Source organism: Lithobates pipiens, unplaced genomic scaffold (genome assembly GCF_037356315.1).
Source record: "Lithobates pipiens isolate NorthernLeopardFrog02 unplaced genomic scaffold, aLitPip1_a1.2 Scaffold_1, whole genome shotgun sequence".
Taxonomy (NCBI): domain Eukaryota; kingdom Metazoa; phylum Chordata; class Amphibia; order Anura; family Ranidae; genus Lithobates; species Lithobates pipiens.
In genome coordinates, this window is record NW_027507685.1 from 222,793,588 (window position 1) to 222,812,752 (window position 19,165).

The 19,165-nt window shown below is 43.5% G+C and overlaps 1 protein-coding gene across 1 annotated transcript in view; it reads right to left on the reverse strand.

Moving 5' to 3' along the window:
- The window catches only part of LOC143983521 (complement factor B-like), a 193,858-nt gene that overhangs the window by 79,957 nt on the left and 94,736 nt on the right, over window positions 1-19,165 (reverse strand). The window contains exons 7-12 of the mRNA XM_077483313.1: window positions 16,171-16,312; window positions 15,703-15,831; window positions 12,697-12,789; window positions 9,773-9,910; window positions 4,181-4,287; window positions 927-1,041 (exon numbers count right to left, since the gene is read on the reverse strand). Coding sequence (XP_077339439.1) covers window positions 927-1,041; window positions 4,181-4,287; window positions 9,773-9,910; window positions 12,697-12,789; window positions 15,703-15,831; window positions 16,171-16,312 — 724 coding nt within the window. The remainder of the gene's footprint in view (window positions 1-926; window positions 1,042-4,180; window positions 4,288-9,772; window positions 9,911-12,696; window positions 12,790-15,702; window positions 15,832-16,170; window positions 16,313-19,165) is intronic.

A 19,165-nucleotide genomic window follows, 5' to 3' on the forward strand; every position in this document is an offset into this window, starting at 1 on the left:
AAGGCCAGTATGGTGGACTGTATTCATGGGAGGAGCCCGGAGGGGTATTTAATCAGCCCGTTCGGCTGTGTTCCTTGTCGGGTCCTGTGTGCGATACCCACCCTCCTATCCCCTTTTTAGGGCATTTCTCAAGGCATCATACTCCTCACGAGAGTACTCATTTCACTTAATTTCATCTTCATTTAATCCTCATTTCTTATCAAGGGTATGCCCCCTTATTTTGGTATACCGTACGTTAGACCAAGGCACACTTTCAGGTCCATTTCAAGTGGTAAGTTTGTGTTAACCCTGTTTGTCATCCTTATCCGTACCGGCCATAGGGCTCTGAACCATAAGTAAACTTTTGATCAAGGTCATTTGGGTAGTTTCTGTTGTGATTATGACTTAAAAAGAGTGAACACAGTTTGTTTGATTAGAAATGGCTTCAGCCAAACACTAACCATGAATGAAATTTTTTTTTTATTCTCTGAAAAATGGCTAAGAAATCATCAATTCTGCCAGGGTATATAAACTTATGAGCAACTGTATTACTTACACTGAATACGGGGCATTTATTGCCTGTAGTGAGTGACTACTGATGGCCAGGCATTTAATACTTCTGTACCAAAGAAGGTTCCATGTTCCAGCATGACTGTGTCATTGTGCAAAAATCTAGGTCCATAAAGACATGGTTTGGTGAGTTTGGTGTGGAGAACCTGGAGTGGTCTACGCGGAGCCATGACCTCAGTGTATTTCTTTTTGGCCAATTTATAGGAGCTAGTACATTCAGACTGTAAATGTGTGGACAATCTTCATTTCTAGGGCCTACATGTCACTGAAGTTTATTTCTATCAAATGGAGCTTCCAAAAGGTTGTTAACTAAAGTTTTCCTTTATTTTCTTTGTACATGAAGTTACAACAATGGCAGCTTCTACAGCATCACTTACCTAATTCCACAGTGACAAAGTGTGGTTGATCATCTAGGTGGAAGCAGTGAGCAGCAGTCAGAATGAAGTTTTGGGTAACGATGGATCCTTTACAGTTCTCCACTCCTCCCGGCCTCTGGAAGGATAAAATGGTCAGAATGAGCAACCTCCTAAAATACCTGATTATTGCTCTGTGTCTCGTGTTTTTATTTTTCAAATCATCATGGTTTGTCCAACTAAGATTCTTTATTGCTCTACATTTGCATTTTCAGTGTCAAACAAATAGGCACAATTGTTTTTGCCATGGGAGCTTTATCTGTTGCAATTCAAAGTAGTATTAAACGTGCAGGTCTTTTTAGTTTAACACACTGAGAACAATAAACATTCCCCAGTAGACGATTTGTTAAAAATATTACCCCAGCACTTGCAGTTTACAGCTTTCAATGCCGTTGGCTCCTTCTTTCTCAGTGCTGCTTGCCTGAACTTTTGGTCCCCACAGGAAAGAGTTAATAGTGGACAGTGCAGTCTCCAGACAGTCTGCTAGCTTTGAGATGGAAGGGGCAAAGAGCAGGGGAGGAGAAGTTACTATCTCCACTTTGTCTGATCAGAAAATGCCTTGTATTCTCTAGAAAAAATATATATGACATTCATATACATACTTACATTGTGACAAGCTGGACCAATGTAACTAAACAATAAAGGCAGGGGCAAACTGTGTGGGGGGCAGGGAGGCAATTGCCCCCTGGGCCATTCTAATGCCCTGCCAAAAGGCTGCACTGCTTCTACCAAAAAGTGAAAACAAAATACTGCACAGGGATCACAGGGAGGAACTGGGAGGAGAGCCGGTCAGATCACGCAGAGAGATAAAGACCGTCGGACCTAGTCTGCCGGAAAGTCCGGACGTGCGTACACGGCATTACTGTGGTTCTCTGCTGGGGCTACCTTTGTCCTAATCAATTGACTGAAGCTGTGTTTGCTGCTTTTGCAGATTGGTAACTTTTGGGGTTATATATGTTGTAGAGATTTAAAGTATTCTGGTTTTATCCCTGTGGATATAAGCACAAGGAAATTTGTTGTATATTTTTTGGGGTGCTACAATTCAAATCCTCCAGCCACTTGCTGGGAATTCTAATTTTTAAAATACCTGTCTTCCATTTCCTAAAGCCAGGTACAAATGGGCCAAACATTGTCTGGAAAACCAGCATCCAATCAGTGCTCACAGCCAATGTGTGTCCCGGTTTGGGGGCGGTCCCCTGTCAGAACACAATAGGTCAGAGGGGAGATTGCTGTATTAACATCAGATGTGTTAGTACGGTGATCTGTAAGGTTTTTTTTCATTCAGCTCACTGGGTTGAACCAAAAAGAACTCCCCGTGTGTACCCGGCATAATGCTGTGCTCTCTGTCCTACTGCACACAGCATGGAAGTTTTAGTTTCTCTCGCCTGCCAACTGCCTGTCCATAGCTCCCAACTGTCGCTGATTTTGAGGGACTGTCCCTGATTTGGCGCAATGTCCCTCTGTCCCTTGTTCCTCCTCATTTTTCCCTCATTTTGTTCTGATCTATATAGATGTATATAAAATGCACTTTTTATCTATCTTAAAGTGTTTCCCAGTGTTAAACCTTTCATCTGATTTCTAAATTACTGCATTTTGTAAATTCCAAAAGCCAATATAAAGGAATAGTAGTGGTAAAATAAAAAGCACTTGTGGGTTTAACCAATCTTGTTTTTTTGTACAGTTCTCCTTTAAGGGGGCATGACAAGGGGTGAGTCCTATGCCTGCATACTTTTGCTGATAGGTGTCCCTCATTCCCATCTAAAAAAGTTGGGAGGTATGCTGTAGCCAGTGGGGAGAAGCACACTGGAGCGCAAATAAAGTTTATGCCATATCGTGGTGGGGGGAATTGGATTGTGGGTGTGGGGCAGCAAAACACACCTTCGCCTGAGTGGACAAAACCCTTCCACTGGCCCTGCAGACATGCCTAAAGGCTTCCTTGTGAAGAGGAGGAAAAGGTCCTCACCAGTGTCCTACCGAGTGCAGGATAAGTACAGAGCACAGGCCGCACACCCTGGCATGGATGATACACACCTTATCAGAGTAGAGGCCTGCTCATTGTCCCACCAGAGGTTCTCTTCCCCCAGCCAGCCCCAACCGAGCTGCTCCACCTCCCCCCTGCAGCCCTCAGCCGCATCCCCGCCGGTCGGTTCAGGAACCCTGAGTTGGTGCAGCAGGCGTATTCAGCCCAACCTGCCAGGTAAGCAGTGAGTACCTGGAGTGGGAATTCAGCTTGGGATGGGGTCACTAGGAGGCAGTGAAGAGGGAGAGCGGGAGGGGGGCCGAGTTGCTGCACCACAAAGTTGCAGGTCAGCCCCAGAATAAAGGTCATACCTGGAGTTCAGCTTTAGAAAGGAACCTGAGTCCCTTTATTCATAGCTCTACCCCTCTTTTTGTGTTTAAAGACAAAAAATAAAATGCCTCTCAGGCTGGGTTCACGCTTATGCGAATTGAATGTGGGTTTCCCCACATCCAATTCGCATGACAAAAAGAGTGTAACTGGCTGTCAATGGAGCCAGTTCACACCGGCTTCATTTCAAGTCCGAATTCAGGAAAACATTCGGACCTAATTCACCCCTATAATGGAGTACAGGAACGCACCGGACCCCCTGAGGGACACTCTGCAAACAATGTGAACCCAGCTTAAAATCAGCGTGTTTTCTGCCCGTGTGCATGAAGCCTTATGCCACGTACACACGACCGGGCTTTCCAGCAGAAAAGGTCTGACGGTCTTCCCGACAGACTTTTGACGGAGTTACAACAGACTTTCGAACCAACGGACTTGCCCACACACGAACGGACTAAAGTTACGTACGACGGGACTAGAAAAGGAAGTTCAATAGCCAGTAGCCAATAGCTGCCCTCTTGCGTCGTATTTTGTCAGTCGAACCAGCATACAGACGAACAGCTTTCCTGATTTGAGTCTGTCGGAATTTTTTAATCGTACTATCCCACACAAGATCGGACTATCTGACGGAATGATTCCGTTGGACCTATTCTTCTGGATAGTCTGGTCGTGTGCAAGCGGCATTCGATTTCATTCATACCAACATATGCTATTTTCTGCATAGAAACAGGTTCTCTCTGGCAGAACGACCAAAAGAAACCCTGCATAAGGTAAGTGCCTAAAGTATTCACGTTTAGACGTGTACAATTCTTCAATGACCTTACACATGTATGTATGCAAAAATGTTTTACATGGTTACATGTTCCCTACTTACAGTGATTGTAAGTTTGGCAATCCATGGATATTTTTCATTATCATGTGTTGTTTGTTTTTCTGAATGATCCCTGGAAAGCCCACACATCTGAAATGCACTTGTTTCATCTGTAAATATAGGGGGAAAATGAAGAATCATCATATTAGGAGGTTTGTGTCCTGACAGTGGTACAAAAAGAAAAAAAAAAAAATCTCAGCACTAAACTGCCCTCAATGATACTATTATCTACCTTTTTGGCAGTAATTTTTAACAAAAAAAGTGAAAAAAAACTACTGCGCAACTACTCTTAAAGTGGTTGTATACTCGATTTTTAAACTTTTACCTACAGGAAAGCCTATAATAAGGCTTACCTGTAGGTAAAAAAAATATCTCCTAAACCTGTACGGTTTAGGAGATATCCCCCTCGGTATGCGCCGCTGACTGCAGCGGCGCATGCGCACAAGGGGATTCTCGGCCTGAAAATCCGGCAGTAGCCGGCGGCCGGAATGAAATCTCCCGCGCGCATGCGCGGGAGTGACGATATCGTGGCTCCGGCCACTCACAGCGCCGGAGCCGCGATACCCGGAAGAAACACTGAGGGAGCATGTCAGCTCCCTCGGCGTGGATCGGGCCAGATGTCGGGGCCTCGTTCTAAGGTAAGTATTTCATAATCAGCTAGTATGCGGTGCATACTAGCTCATTATGCCTTTTGCTTTGCAGGTTTAAAAAAAAAAAAAAAAAATGTGCGGGTTTACTACCGCTTTAAGCTGGCCATACATTATACAACTTTCTTATTCAATTTCCTTTATATGTAGCTTCAACTATGTAGTACAAGGGCTTGCCTGATTGCATACAAATTGAAAGTGTTTAGGTTTGACCTCTTATCCAGTTAAGGACCAGGCCTCTTTTTGAGATTTGTTGTTTACAAGTTCAAAAGTTTTTTTTTCTAGAAAATTGCTTAGAACCCCCAAACATTATACATTTTTTTTTTCTAACGCCCTAGAGATTAAAATGGCGGTCATTGCAATACTTTCTGTCACACTGTATTTGTGAAGGTATCTTACAAGCGCACTTTTTTTGGAAAAAATACACTTTTTTTAATTAAAAAATAAGTCAAAAGTAAAGTTAGCCCAATTTTTTATATTGTGAAAGATAATGTTATGCCGAGTAATTGATACCCAACATGTCATGCTTCAAAATTGCACCCGCTCGTGGAATGGTGACAAACTTTTACCCTTAAAAACCTCCATAGGCGACGTTTAAACAATTCTACAGGTTGCATGTTTTAAGTTACAGGGTTAGAATTATTGCTCTCGCTCTATCGATCGTGGCGATACCTCACATGTGTGGTTTGAACACCATTTTAATATGCGGGCGCTACTCACGTATGTGTTCGCTTCTGCACACGAACGGGACGGGGCGCGTTTTAAAAAAAAAAACATTCTTATTTTACCTTTTTTTATTTATTTATTTTACACTTTACAGCTCTGATGGATGTCTTCTGTGGGAGGAGCCATGATCTCTCTCTGACGTCAGCAGGGGAGATCATAGCTGTAATGCGGCTATAATGCGGCCGCGAGTCACGTGACTGGCCTGAAGACAGCTGAAAATCGGTATTTAGACTGCTCCTTTAAGTACATAGTGTGCTATGCCAGCCTCTAATAGAGGGGCTGACAGTGGCCATTGTAGGCTTTTATTTTTAATAGTAGTAGCAGCGGGGGGGAAGAAACAGACACAGCTGACAGGAGGGGGTGAGGGGGTGAGGGGGAGAGAGGAGAGCAGGGCGGTGTATGACGGAGGGATGCACTTTGACCACGGTGATCAGGGCTGAGCAGCCTTGACTTTCGTGGTCAGAATAAAGAGGGCATGTAGGTGTCAGATTTAGAGTGGGGCAGATTACAAAGCACAAGCATCAGGATCTGACAAACACTTTAAAGCACCCCCCCACAATTAGCAAGTCATTCCCTAGTCTCCCTAGGGACACATTTAACCCTTTGATCGTCCCTGATGCTAACCCCTTCCCTACCAGTGTCATTAGTACAGTGACAGCGCAAATTTGTTAGCAATGATCACTGTATTTGTGTCACTGGTCCCCAAAAAGTGTCAGTTAGATGTTGTCTGCCACAATATCGCAGTCCCGCTATAAGTTGCTGATTCTTTTTTCTTAATTTTTTTTTTTTACTAGTAAAGAAAAATATCCCATAATTTGTAGACGGTATAACCTTTGTGCAAACCAATCAATATAGGCTTATTGTGATTTTTTTTTTACCAAATATATGCAGCTGAATACATATTGGCCTAAACTGATGAATACATTAGATTTTTTTACAACTTTTTATTGGGTTTTTTATAGCAGAGAGTAAAAAATACTTTTTTTTCAAAATTGACAGTCTTTTTTTGTTTATAGCACAAAAAATAAAAACTGCAGAGGTGATCATGATCAAGTACCACCAAAAAGAAGCTCTATTTGTGGGAAAAAAAGGACATCGATTTTATTTGTGTACAGCGTCGCACGACCGCGCAATTGTCAGGTAAAGTAACGTAGTGCCGTATCGCAAAAAAATGTCCTGGTCTTGAAGGGGGGTAAACCTTCCAGAGCTGAAGTGGTTAAACATATGATTGCAAATTATCAATAACGGTGACACCCCCATTGCATACATTTATATAGAAAAAACAGTGAATGTGTTTCAAATTAAAAGCAATGGGGGTTATTTACGAAAGGTAAATCCACTTTGCATTGCAAGTGCACTTGGAAGTGCAGTCACTCTAAATCTAAGGGGTTGATCTGAAATGAGTGGAAGGTCTGCTGATTTTATCATCCAATCATGTGCAAGCTAAAATGCTGTTTTTTCTTATCCTTGCATGTCCCCCTCAGATCTACAGAAACTTTACTTCCAAGTGCACGTTCAGTGCAAAGTGGATTTTCCTTTAGTAAATAACCCCCAATGTGTTCTCTTAATGTATGACAATATCCCATCATTATTATGCAGTTATTGATCTCATTTAAAAGGGAAAAGTGTTTTTGACCTATTTAACACATAGGCCAATACGTGAGCTGTTAGTGTATATGATGGCGGACATCACATGGTGTTTCATAATCAACCAATTCACCATTTATGGAGTTTTTTTTACGAAAGAAAGTCATGTTTGATGAAAAGTTACTTATTTAATATTCACGGGATATTGTCATTATAAATGAATCACAATATCTGATTATGACAATATCTGATTATTAAGCCCCTGAGAAAGTGTGAAAATTCCTGTTGCCTGGCTGTGTGAGGGGAGGAGACCCATAAATCTAGCGGCCCTTACAGGGGAAGCACTACAATTCATTTAGGGAAAGACTGTTTCCTCTGTTTGACTGCAATGCCAAGTTACTTAAAACGGTTGTATACCCTGCTTTCACATTTTTACCTACAGGTAAGCCTACAATAATATTGCATACACACGATCCGAAAATCGGACGACAGATCTTCCAACTTTTTTTGCTTACTAGTCGCAAGTAGAAATTGAATAGGTTACTAAAGTCACGAAAATTCTTGTACGACAGAAAAAAAAAAATCAGAAGTGATTTAATGTGTTGTAATGTATTTGTATTGTATTTTCGAACGACAACTGTACTGTCTAAACGAAAATCTCAAAATCTGGTATCATACAAGGAAAATTTTCGGGTCATGTTTAGAGGCCATAAGGCTTGCCTGTAGGGGAGTGTAGCGCCCCCGAGCCCGCGATGCACTGGAAATAACTCCTGGGGAGACATGTCGCCGGTCGCAGCGCTGTGTCGGACCTCTGCGAGGGCTTCGATCTAAGGTGAGTATTTCATAATAAGCTAGTATGCTATGCATACTAGCTCATTGTGCCTTTTTGTCTTGCAAGTTTTTTTTGTTTTTTTTCGTGGGTTAACAACCACTTTAAGAGAAGTTAGCTGGTCTAAATTACTTTGGAACAGAGTGTGCTTTACAGAATATTGGAGAGCTGGGGAATGAATAGTTCAATACTAGTTAACCCTTGAGGTTATGAATTGAGGAATGACAAGGAGATGCAACCAGTTTGGGAGAGGGATCGGTGGAGGCTGGTGAGGGAGGTTCTGTAGGTAGGGGTGGCTTGGTACTTGGCACACCCCACTGAGTGGCTAAGTCCCTATCTTAGGGCCCACTGTGGAATGAAATGAAAGCTTCCCGAGGACTGGACCTGGAACCACGTGTGTGTGAGGCATCGCAAAATAAAGCTCCCCTCTTTGACTTTTGGACTGAACCCGAGTAATGAGCAAAGTGTGTTGTGAAGAGCTGGTGGATGACAATCAGTACTAGCCACTTCTGGACTGCCCACTGTATATATACACGTCATTACTTTGACATTATATACTGTGGTTATAGCAGCAGCTAGCTGCCATAACCCCGGAATTTTTTTTAACCGGGGCGATCCTCTTTCATCTAAAAGTGGTCCCGGAGGAAGATTCGCCACAGAGCCGTCGGCTAAGGGGAAAACGATCCCCTGGAGCGATGGGCAGGAAGTCGAGTGAGGGCAAAATGGCCCCCACTCGACTCTATGCCCTTGGAGGACCAGAGCGATGTCTGACATCACTTCCAACTAACGGCGTTAAAAATCCAATTCTTTTTTTGTAAATGTGAGATCTGAGATCTTTTTGACCTCAGATCTCGCAATAAAGAGGACCTGTCATGAAAAAATTGGGCTAACTTTATTGTTTTGTTATTTTTTTAATTCATGAAAGTGTATTTTTTCCCCAAAAAAATGCATTTGAAACACCGCTACGCAAATACAATGCAACATAAAATATTGCAACGACTGCCATTTCATTCTCTAGGGTCTCTGCTTAATAAATATATATATAATGTTTGGGGGTTCTAAGTAATTAAATTTTCTAGCAAAAAATACTAATTTAAACTTGTAAACAACAAATGTCAGAAAAGGGGCTGGTCCTTAAAGTGGAACTTCCGCTTATCTGTCTCCCCCATCCCCCACTGAAAGGGTACCATCTTCACCCGGTCTTCTGTCTGGGTTCACGTCCTCCAACTGTCTGATTGGCTGCGCTGCGATGACATCAGTCCTGCACATGCACGTGGGAGCCGCTATTCACAGCACAAGGCTCTGAAGGAACGACATGGGCATGTCGTTCCTTCAGAGGACATACGCCAGTGTATATCTCCTAAACGCTGCAAGTGTAGGAGATATTTACTGTACCTACAGGTAAGCCTTATTATAGGCTGAGCTATAGGTAAATGTCAACCATTGTAACTAACATAAGTAGGAGATGTTCTGTAGTCCAAATTGGAGACCTGGACAGCGCTGACAACACTGCTTGAGATTTCAGTGCTGCAGAGGCAGAGTTGTCAGCTCACACCAGGAAATTAGATCATTTCATTTTTGGCAGGATCAATGGGTACTGTGATTTTCTGTGATTGTAAACGTGCATGTATTATTGAGAGTACTGAATATTTTTATTTTTTTTAGCCAGATATGCCCTTTAACATCATAACGTGTACCCTACATGCAGGTAGTTTTGTCAATTTTTTATATTGTTTGATAACATGAGGTAAGATCATTTTCTGATGACATTTCCTTTTGTATAGACGATTAAAGAAAATTACTCACCGATTATCTCATCAAAGGCCTTCTTCAGTGCATCTACACTTTCCATCTGGAAGACGTGTTTCTCTCGATCCTTTTTAGAGGCAATATCATTGAGCTCATCCTGGCTGATCTGATTACCCAGGCCGAACACATAGATATCTGTGCAGGAGAAAGGAACATTGACCTCATTATAAGGGTTGTCAAGGCATAAGTCATTTTTATTAAACCGTGTCAGTGTAGCGTTACCCCCGGAAGGGCCGCTGAGTGGTGTTTGTGCTCTGGAACTGCCCTGACCTTGCAAGCACCCTGACCATTCTGACACTCTAGGTTCATACGTGGACTAAGCAGACAATGTTCAGTAACCTGGTCACCGACAATACTCAGCACAAAGTATAGGCAATGCACATGGATTTCAATAACACTGTTGTATTGAGTATTTCAAAGTAATTCAAGGCAATTCACTCAATTCGTCCCCTCCACTCCTCTCAGGACCTCCTGATTTCTAGATCCCTTGTTACCTCCTCCCATGCTCGCCTTCAGGACATCTCCAGAGCCTCTCCCATCCTCTGGAACTCCCTGCCCAGGTATGTCCAATCAGCCCCTAACCTGTCCACCTTTAGGAGATCCCTGTAAACTCACTTATTCAGGGAAGCCTATCCCACACTCATCTAACAACTGCCCCCGAGCCACCCCCATCAAATCATTCCCTGCACCTATTAACTTTTGTACCACCACCCCCTCCCTTTAGAATGTAAGCTCTATGAGCAGGGCCTTCCTGTCCCTGCTGTATTGAACTGTACTGTAAATGTGCTGTCCCCCCTCTACGTTGTAAAGCGCTGCGTAAACTGTTGGTGCTATATAAATCGTGTATAATAATAATAATAATTATAGAATACAATCTGCTTGCAGCAATACCCAGTCAGATGATGTTAATAAGTAGTAGATTCAACACAGATAATAATAAATAGGCAAGGTAAACAGATGATAATGAACTACTGGTGAAGCAATATCAATTATAGCGGTGCTTCCTAGGGCTCCATTCACATATATGTGAATTGGATGCATTATGAACTGCATCCAATACACATGACATGTGAATCAAACCGGCTTTCTATGGAGCCAGGTTCACATATGTGCGGTGCAGTGCGAATTGTCTGCAAATTTAAAAAGAGTCCTGTACATTTTTTAAATACTGCAGTGTGATTTAGATGCTAATTCCAGGCTCATTGTCTTCTATAGGAATGCATCTGAAATCACACATCGGATTCGTTTTGAACACGAATTTGATCAAAAAAAAAGCATGTTTTTGTGTGTATTTTCTGCATTCTGATGGGCCAACTTCACAGGTAAGATTGCTAGCCATCAGATTTTTCCGTAGTCTTTACAGTGCATAATGAGGCTCCTTTTACACTTGTGTGACTTATCATGCAACTTGGGACTACAAAGTCGCATGACAAGTCGTACCCCAAGATTTCCAATGAGTACCATTCATATCTGTGGGTCTTTCAGTCACAGCGACTTCAAAGTAGTTACTGCACTACTTTGGTCCGATTTTGATGCGACTTGAGGCAGAGACCTCAAGATTACATAAGTATTCCTTCAAGTCACATCAAAATCGCATCAAAGTCACGGTAAAAATCGTGGCAAAAATTGCATGACTTTCAAGTCGCACAAGTGTGAAAGGAGCCTAACGATTGGATTTTACTACCGTGGATACTTCGCCTGCACGCGGAAGTAAAATACAATCATTTTTCCTGTGCATGCACTGTAAAGAGAACGGAAAAATCTGATGTCTAGCAATGTTAACTGTGTAGTTGGCCCATCACATGCACAAAAATCAGCTTTTCATTTTCACAGCTTTATGTGTGTCACCAAAATTGATGACGCTGGCTGATCTGACAAATTGTGGTCTGACAGAATAATGGGATTGTGCTTGTGCTTGTAGCAAGGAACTAAATGCAAGTAAACCTCCCCAGGACCTGCCAGCCTTCTGAGAAGAATCATTCTTTTGATTCTAATCATTTAAGAAGGTTGAATCAGAGCTTCGGTTCACTTGCTTGTCAGTAGACTCAGCAAGTGAACCGAAGAATCGATTCATTGAATCGGTTAATTTCAGTGAGTAGTTCGAAATGAACCGATTCACTTAAAAGATCCAGACTTCCCATCACTAGTGTGGTGCATCCCGAACACCCACCCAGGATTGGCCCTGGATACAGGCCACACGGGCCCCCTGCAGCAAGGGGCTGGGTCGCTGTCGTGACTCCTATAGCTATGCCCTTGACTATGTCCCAGTTAACATGAATATGACTGCCCACACAGGAATGCATGGAACGTCTGTGCATCCCCTTGCGGATAAACGCAGCCCTCACATGAGTATACACTTTAATACACCCTTGTGAATGAGGTCTAAAACCTAGTTAAAACAAAAAAATGTTAAAGTGCACAATGCCTTAAAATTGTTTAAAATACCGATTTAATGAAAATAAAATAAAAATGGTATGGAAAAAGATATAAACAGACAAGCTACAACAGCAAAATAAAAAGTAAAGCATATTTAAGTGGAGTTTGCCTTTTGTTCAGTGCACAGCTCAGATCACTTGCACAGTAAGTGCAGTGACAGACAGGTGTACAGCCTTGACCAATCATGCTATCCCCCTGGTTTACTGCAGGGGCTTGAAGGTTGTAGCTGGGTCCCCTGGACATTTTCTCTAGGCTGTAAGTTCCTGCATACATTGCCTTGGGCATTATTCGGCTCTGATTTGGGCATTTATGTTTCAAAGGACATGGTGTCCTCAAAAGAGATACCAATCTAATGAACCTGTAAAGTTAGATGGCAAGTTAACAGTCCTTTAGGCAGAACCATCTACGTGTATTCAATTTGCAGGATCTCATTAAAAGCCTGAGTGGTGCTTGTCTGATTCCATTACAGATAGGATGCCACATACCCAGTTTATCTTCACGATGGTCCTTCCTGATATCCAGAAACTCTCTGATCTTGTTTACTTCCACAGACGGGTCTCCACCCATATTATGATTTCCTGAGGTGTTAAGGAAAAATGGTTATTCTTTTGTGGAGGTAGAGGCACTGATAGTACTGTTATGGGGATGAAGGCTTGCTGGCCAAACTGGTATTGTCATGAGCAAGATACAGGGCCGTCTTTAAGGCAGGGCAAAAGGGGCAGCTGACCTGGGCCCTGTCATTGTTTTGGGGGCCAAAGCAGCAGCCTCATACTTGCCAACCATTTCAGTTTAAATTCCCTTGTCCCTTGAAGTTTTAGACCTGTGCTGTGTCCCGATATCTGTGTGAAGTGCTGCTACTAATGCTGCCCAGCTCTGCCCTATTGCTGTGTAAAGATGACTCACCTGCAGACCCTGGGTTTACATGTAAATAACCATCATTCATATGTAAATATCAGTGAGATTCATATGTAAATATCGGAGCCTGGCGGCATCGATATGTAAATAAAGGTAGCATTCATATGCATATCATGCCCCCCTGCAGTGAGGAGAAGATGTGCTGTAACCTATAGAAACCAGTGAGCAGTATTACTGTACAGTAATCTCTAGCAACCAATCAACAAGCAGAAATCATGTGCTGTAACCTTTAGCAACTAATCAGTGAGCCTTAATGTGTGCTGTAACCTCTAGCAACCAGTCAGTCAGCGGTAATGATATGCTGTAACCTCTGGCAACCAATCCCAATCGCTGCCTGATCTGATACAGTAAACTGATTTTAAGTCTAGCTGCTATTTATTGTATGACTCAGAGAAGGTGGAGAGCGAAATTGCATGGGGGAGGGGGCAGCGGCGGATCCAGGGGGGGGCAACGGGGCAATTGCCCCCTCCGAGAATATGGTCAGCGGGTGCCAGCGCGACCGGTTCCGTGGCCGGTTCGGCGGGTGCCAGCGCGGCCTGTTCCGCGGGTACCAGCGCGGCCGGTTCCGTGGGTACCTGCAGCCGGTTCCGCGGGTACCAGCGCGGCCGGTTCCGCTGGTGACTGGCTGCGCTGAGTGGACGGGTGGGGGGGGGGGCTGCTGGACAATCAGGAAGCCAGCAGGCAGGGGAGCAGGGAGATGACATCATCTCTCACTGCTCTGCATCCCTCCAGTTCTGCCCTCACTGTGCAGGAAGCTGTGTGCAGCAGAGAGATTACATCATCTCTCTGCTGCCTATCTTCACTCTGGACTCAACAAAAGAACACCTTAGCAGAAAAGTGACACAGTAGGTGACAATCCGCAATGTGCGGCAGCCTACGTGGCAATCCGCAATGTGTGGTAGGTGACATGGCAAGTGACAATCCGCAATGTGTGGCAGACTACGTGGCAAGTGGCAATCCGCAATGTGTGGCAGGTGATGTGGCAAGTGGCAATCCGCAATGTGTGGCAGGCGACGTGGCAAGTGACAATCAGCAATGTGTGGCAGGCGACGTGGCAAGTGACAATCAGCAATGTGTGGCAGGCGACGTGGCAAGTGACAATCAGCAATGTGTGGCAGGTGACGTGGCAAGTGACAATCAGCAATGTGTGGCAGGTGACGTGGCAAGTGACAATCTGCAATGTGTGGCAGGCTATGTGGCAATCCGCATCTGGTGGCGGGTGACGTGGCAAGTGACTATACGCAATGTGTGGCAGGTGACGTGGCAATCTGCAATGTGTGGCAGGCGACGTGGCATGTGACAATCCGCAATGTGTGGCAGGCGGGGTGGCAAGTGACAATCAGCAATGTGTGGCAGGCGACGTGGTAAGTGACAATCCGCAATGTGTGGCAGGCGACATGGCAAGTGACAATCAGCAATGTGTGCCAGGCGACGTGGCAAGTGACAATCAGCAATGTGTGGCAAGTGACGTGGCAAGTGACAATCCGCAATGTGTGGCAGGTGACATGGCAAGTGACAATCCGCAATGTGTGGCAGGTGACGTGGCAAGTGACAATCCGCAATGTGTGGCAGGCTATGTGGCAAGTAACAATCCACAATGTGTGGCAGGTGACGTGGCAAGTGACAATCCACAATGTGTGGCAGGCTACGTGGCAAGTAACAATCCGCATTTGGTGACAAGTGATGTGGCAAGTGGCAATCCGCAATGTGTGGCAGGTGACGTGGCAAGTAACAATCCGCATTTGGTGACAAGTGATGTGGCAAGTGGCAATCCGCGATGTGTGGCAGGTGACGTGGCAAGTAACAATCCGCATTTGGTGACAAGTGACGTGGAAAGTGACAATCCGCGTTTGGTGGCAGGCGACATGGTGAAAGACACCCTCAGGGCTCCCACTGATTCTGCATTATGGTGAGTTGAACCATTTAATTTTATATTACAATGTATTAATAGAAATAATGCGTTTCAATCATCCTGACACCATAACAGCCATGGTGCCGTAATGATTGAAGCGCAAATACCAGCCATTTCCCATATAAATTGCCCCCAAAAAAACATATTTTATAGAAGTGCCCCTCCCGAGACTAGACTCTGGATCCGCCCCTGGGCCCCCCAAGACATTTTTTTCCCCGGGTCCAATCAATCTTAAAGACGGCCCTGGCAAGATATGGACTAACTGTGATTATATAGAGTAGGACAAAGCCTGACCTTTAATTATTAGGACACAGACTATTGTCTATTGAAAGGAGTAGCTAATTGAAGGGCAGAGGATGTCAGGTATAAGACATAAAAGATGGTTATAAGGAGCAAAACATTGACTAATGGAGAATAGGGAAAGGGAGGAGATGATCAGTGGTAAGCTGTAGAATAAAGGAGGTAAATAAAGGAGGTTGTCAACTTCAAGATTAAAACATGGTCTGGCTAAGGTTCTTAGGAATTGTCCATGGACTGACTAAAGTTACCAGAAGTAGATCATGGACTGACTAAGGATGTCATGAATAGACCCTGGACTAACTATAAAAGCAGGGCATAAACTTGATGAGATTTTCAAGAGTTGGATCAGACACTTAATACTTACCATCAGTCATAAGTATAATAATATTAGAATGGTCGAGAAATTTCTCATTTCTCAGATTATCCAGAGACAGTTGATTATAAACTTCCTGAAGCGCACCCCGTGTATTAGTTCCTTGTTTATCATCATGTTCTGTGGAAGTATAAATGGAAAAAAACACAACCGTGAACATTGACATCTTCTGAAAATGGATATAGTGTTTATAGCAAATGGGCACATATTGGTCTTCCAGCTATGGGAGGAGGCAATTTATGCATCTCTACCAGCTATAAGGGAAGTACAAACCCCAACATGAGACAACTGGAGATTCTTCAACCAGGGATAAACACAGTTTCAGCAAGAATAACATAGGAAGAATTGGGGTAACATGCCAGAGTAGAATAAAGAGCTCACTCAGTCACCAGGCGCCACATACAGTATACAATATAATTCTTGTGGATTGGTAATTGAATAATCCAGCTAATACTTTACCTGAATATTTAAATTTTTTAATTGCTTCTGCAACTTTGTCAGCTTGTGTATTGATGTCAGATTCTGAGAGAGTCACAATTTTTTTTATTTGTGAAGCATAGGTGAGGACCGAATACCGAGGTGTAAAGTCAAAGCTGGAAACCTTCAAACAAACATATGTATGCATGAATATTAGATATAGTGTCAAATCAAAGATTGTCAGATTATATAGTTATCAATATTCCATAGGCGTTCACAGGGGGTGTGCCAGGTGTCCCTGGGCAGACTCTAATCATGCTGTGTGGTGCCGATTTCACCTACTGCCTGTGCTTACCTTGTGTTGTGCCTCCTGCAATGCTCCTGGCTTCCCTCCTCTCCTCTCCCCCCGGCTGTTGCGGGAGGATGCTTCAGGAAGAAGAGCAGGGGAAGGAGCTAGACAGTGTCGAGCAGAAATTGATCGAAATTCTATCCATCTGTGGCTAGCTTAAGTGTGGTGCTAGAAAATGCAGATAGTGGCAGCACCAGACAGCTCAATGCTCTAAAAAGCCTTATTAAAGCGGAGTTCCACCCAAAAATGGAACTTCCGCTGTCCGGATTACCCCCCCCCCCCCCTCCAGTGTCACATTTGCCACCTTTCAGGGGTGAGGGGCAGATACCTGTCTAATACAGATATTTGCTCCCACTTCCGGCGAAAGTATCCACAACAATCGACACCATGTCCGGCCCCTCCTCCACCCCCCCCCCCCTGCTGTCTTCTGGGAGACACACAGGTCCCAGAAGACAGCAGGGACCACTCAGAATGAGCAGCACATGTGCAGTAGGGAACCAGGCTGTGAAGCCGGAAAGGCAAGGCTTCACTGCCTGATTCCTTTACTTGCAATGCCGATGCCTCCACCCGGAGCTGAGGGATGGGTCGGCTTCGGGTCAGGACATCGTGGGCACCCTGGACAGATAAGTGTCCTTATTTTAAAAGTAGCTGCAGCATTTGTATTTTTTTTTTTAAGCGGAACTCCGCTTTAAATGAATCAGTAAATACATCAAACAGAAATAAAAAATGAATGTTCAATACTGCAAAAATATATATAAAAAAAAAACACTATATAAATAATTAGTGCAATTAGATGAAATACAATATACACAATATGCAGTATCTCACAAAAGTAAGTACACCCCTCACATTTTTGTAAATATTTTATTATATCTTTTCATGTGACAACACTTACACTTTGCTATGTAAAATAGTGACTGTGCATCTTTTATAGCAGTGTACATTTGCTGTCCTCTCAAAATAACTCAACACACAGCCATTAATGTCTAAATAGCTGGCAACAAAAGTGAGTACACCCCTAAGTGAAAATGTCCAAATTGGGCCAAAAGTGTCAATATTGTGTGTGCAGTCCTCTTCCACTCCTCCATGACGACATCATGGAGCTGGAGGATGCCCTAAAGATGCTCAATAGAGTTTAGGTCTGGAGACATGTTTGGCCAGTCCATCACCTTTACCCTCAGCTTCTTTAGCAAGGTAGTGGTCGTCTTGTAGGTGTGTTTGGGGTCATTATTATGTTGGAATACTGCCCTGCGGCCCAGTCTCTGAAGGGAGGGGATCATGCTCTGTTTCAGTATGTCACAGTACATGTTGACATTCATGGTTCCCTCAATGAACTGTAGCTCCCCAGTGGCGGCAACACTCATGCAGCCCCAGACAATGACACTCCCACCACCATGCTTGACTGTAGGCAAGACACACTTGTCTTTGTACTCCTCACCTGGTTGCCACCACACACGCTTAACACCATCTGAACCAAATACGTTTATCTTGGTCTCATCAGACCACAGGAGATGGTTCCAGTAATCCATGTCCTTAGTCTGCTCGTCTTCAGCAAACTGTTTGAGCTTTCTGGTGCATCATCTTTAGAAGAGGCTTCCTTCTGTGACAACAGCCATGTAGACCAATGTGATGCAGTGTGCGGCGTATGGTCTGAGCACTGACAGGCTGACACCCCACCCCTTCAGCCTTTGCAGCAATGCTAAATCAAAACAGGAGGTTGGGACTTTAAATGAGGTGGTTGACTCTTGTAGAATGTATCAAATTTTTTTTTATTGTTGGAATACAAAGTATATAAATACGTAACAATGATATAGTTCATGTAAGAGAATCAATGAGTAAATGTTAACACATCTGTGCATGTGTACAACAATGATACCGTCGTATTTACAGTTATATACATAGTCGGCACATAACAACAATAAATTGGTAAAAAATATTTAAAACAATAGCAAAGGTTGATTCACATAGCAGTTAGCAGCCTCATTGTTGTACACATGCACAGATGTATCATTGTTGTACACATGCACAGATGTGTTAAAATTTACTCACTGATTCTCTTATATGAACTATATCATTGTTATGTATTTATATTCAAACAATTTAAAAAAAATTGATACATTCTACACGAGTGAACCACCTAATTTAAAGTCCCAACCTCCTGTTTTGATTTATTGAACCTGGAATGGAGGCACATCATATGAAGTGCCTCATCTAAAGTCCCAACGCCCCACTTTATTGTTATTATATTGATATTATTATCTGCAGCAATGCTGGCAGCACTCATCCGTCAATTTCCCAAAGACAACCTCTGTGTATGACGCTGAGCATGTGCACTCAACTTCTTTGGTTGACCATGGCGAGGCCTGTTCTGAGTGGAACCTGTCTTGTTAAACCGCTGTATAGGTCTTGGTCACCGTGCTGCAGCTCAGTTTCAGGGTCAGTTTAAGGGTCTTGCCAATCTTCTTATAGCTTAGGCCAACTTTATGTAGAGCAACAATTATTTTTTACAGATCCTCAGAGAGTTCTTTGCCATGAGGTTCCATGTTGAACTTCCAGTGACCAGAATGAGAGAGTGAGAACGATAACATCAAATTTAGCACACCTGCTCCCCATTCACACCTGAGACCTTGTAACACTTACCAGTCACATAACACCGGGGAGGGAATATGGCTAATTGGGCCCTATTTG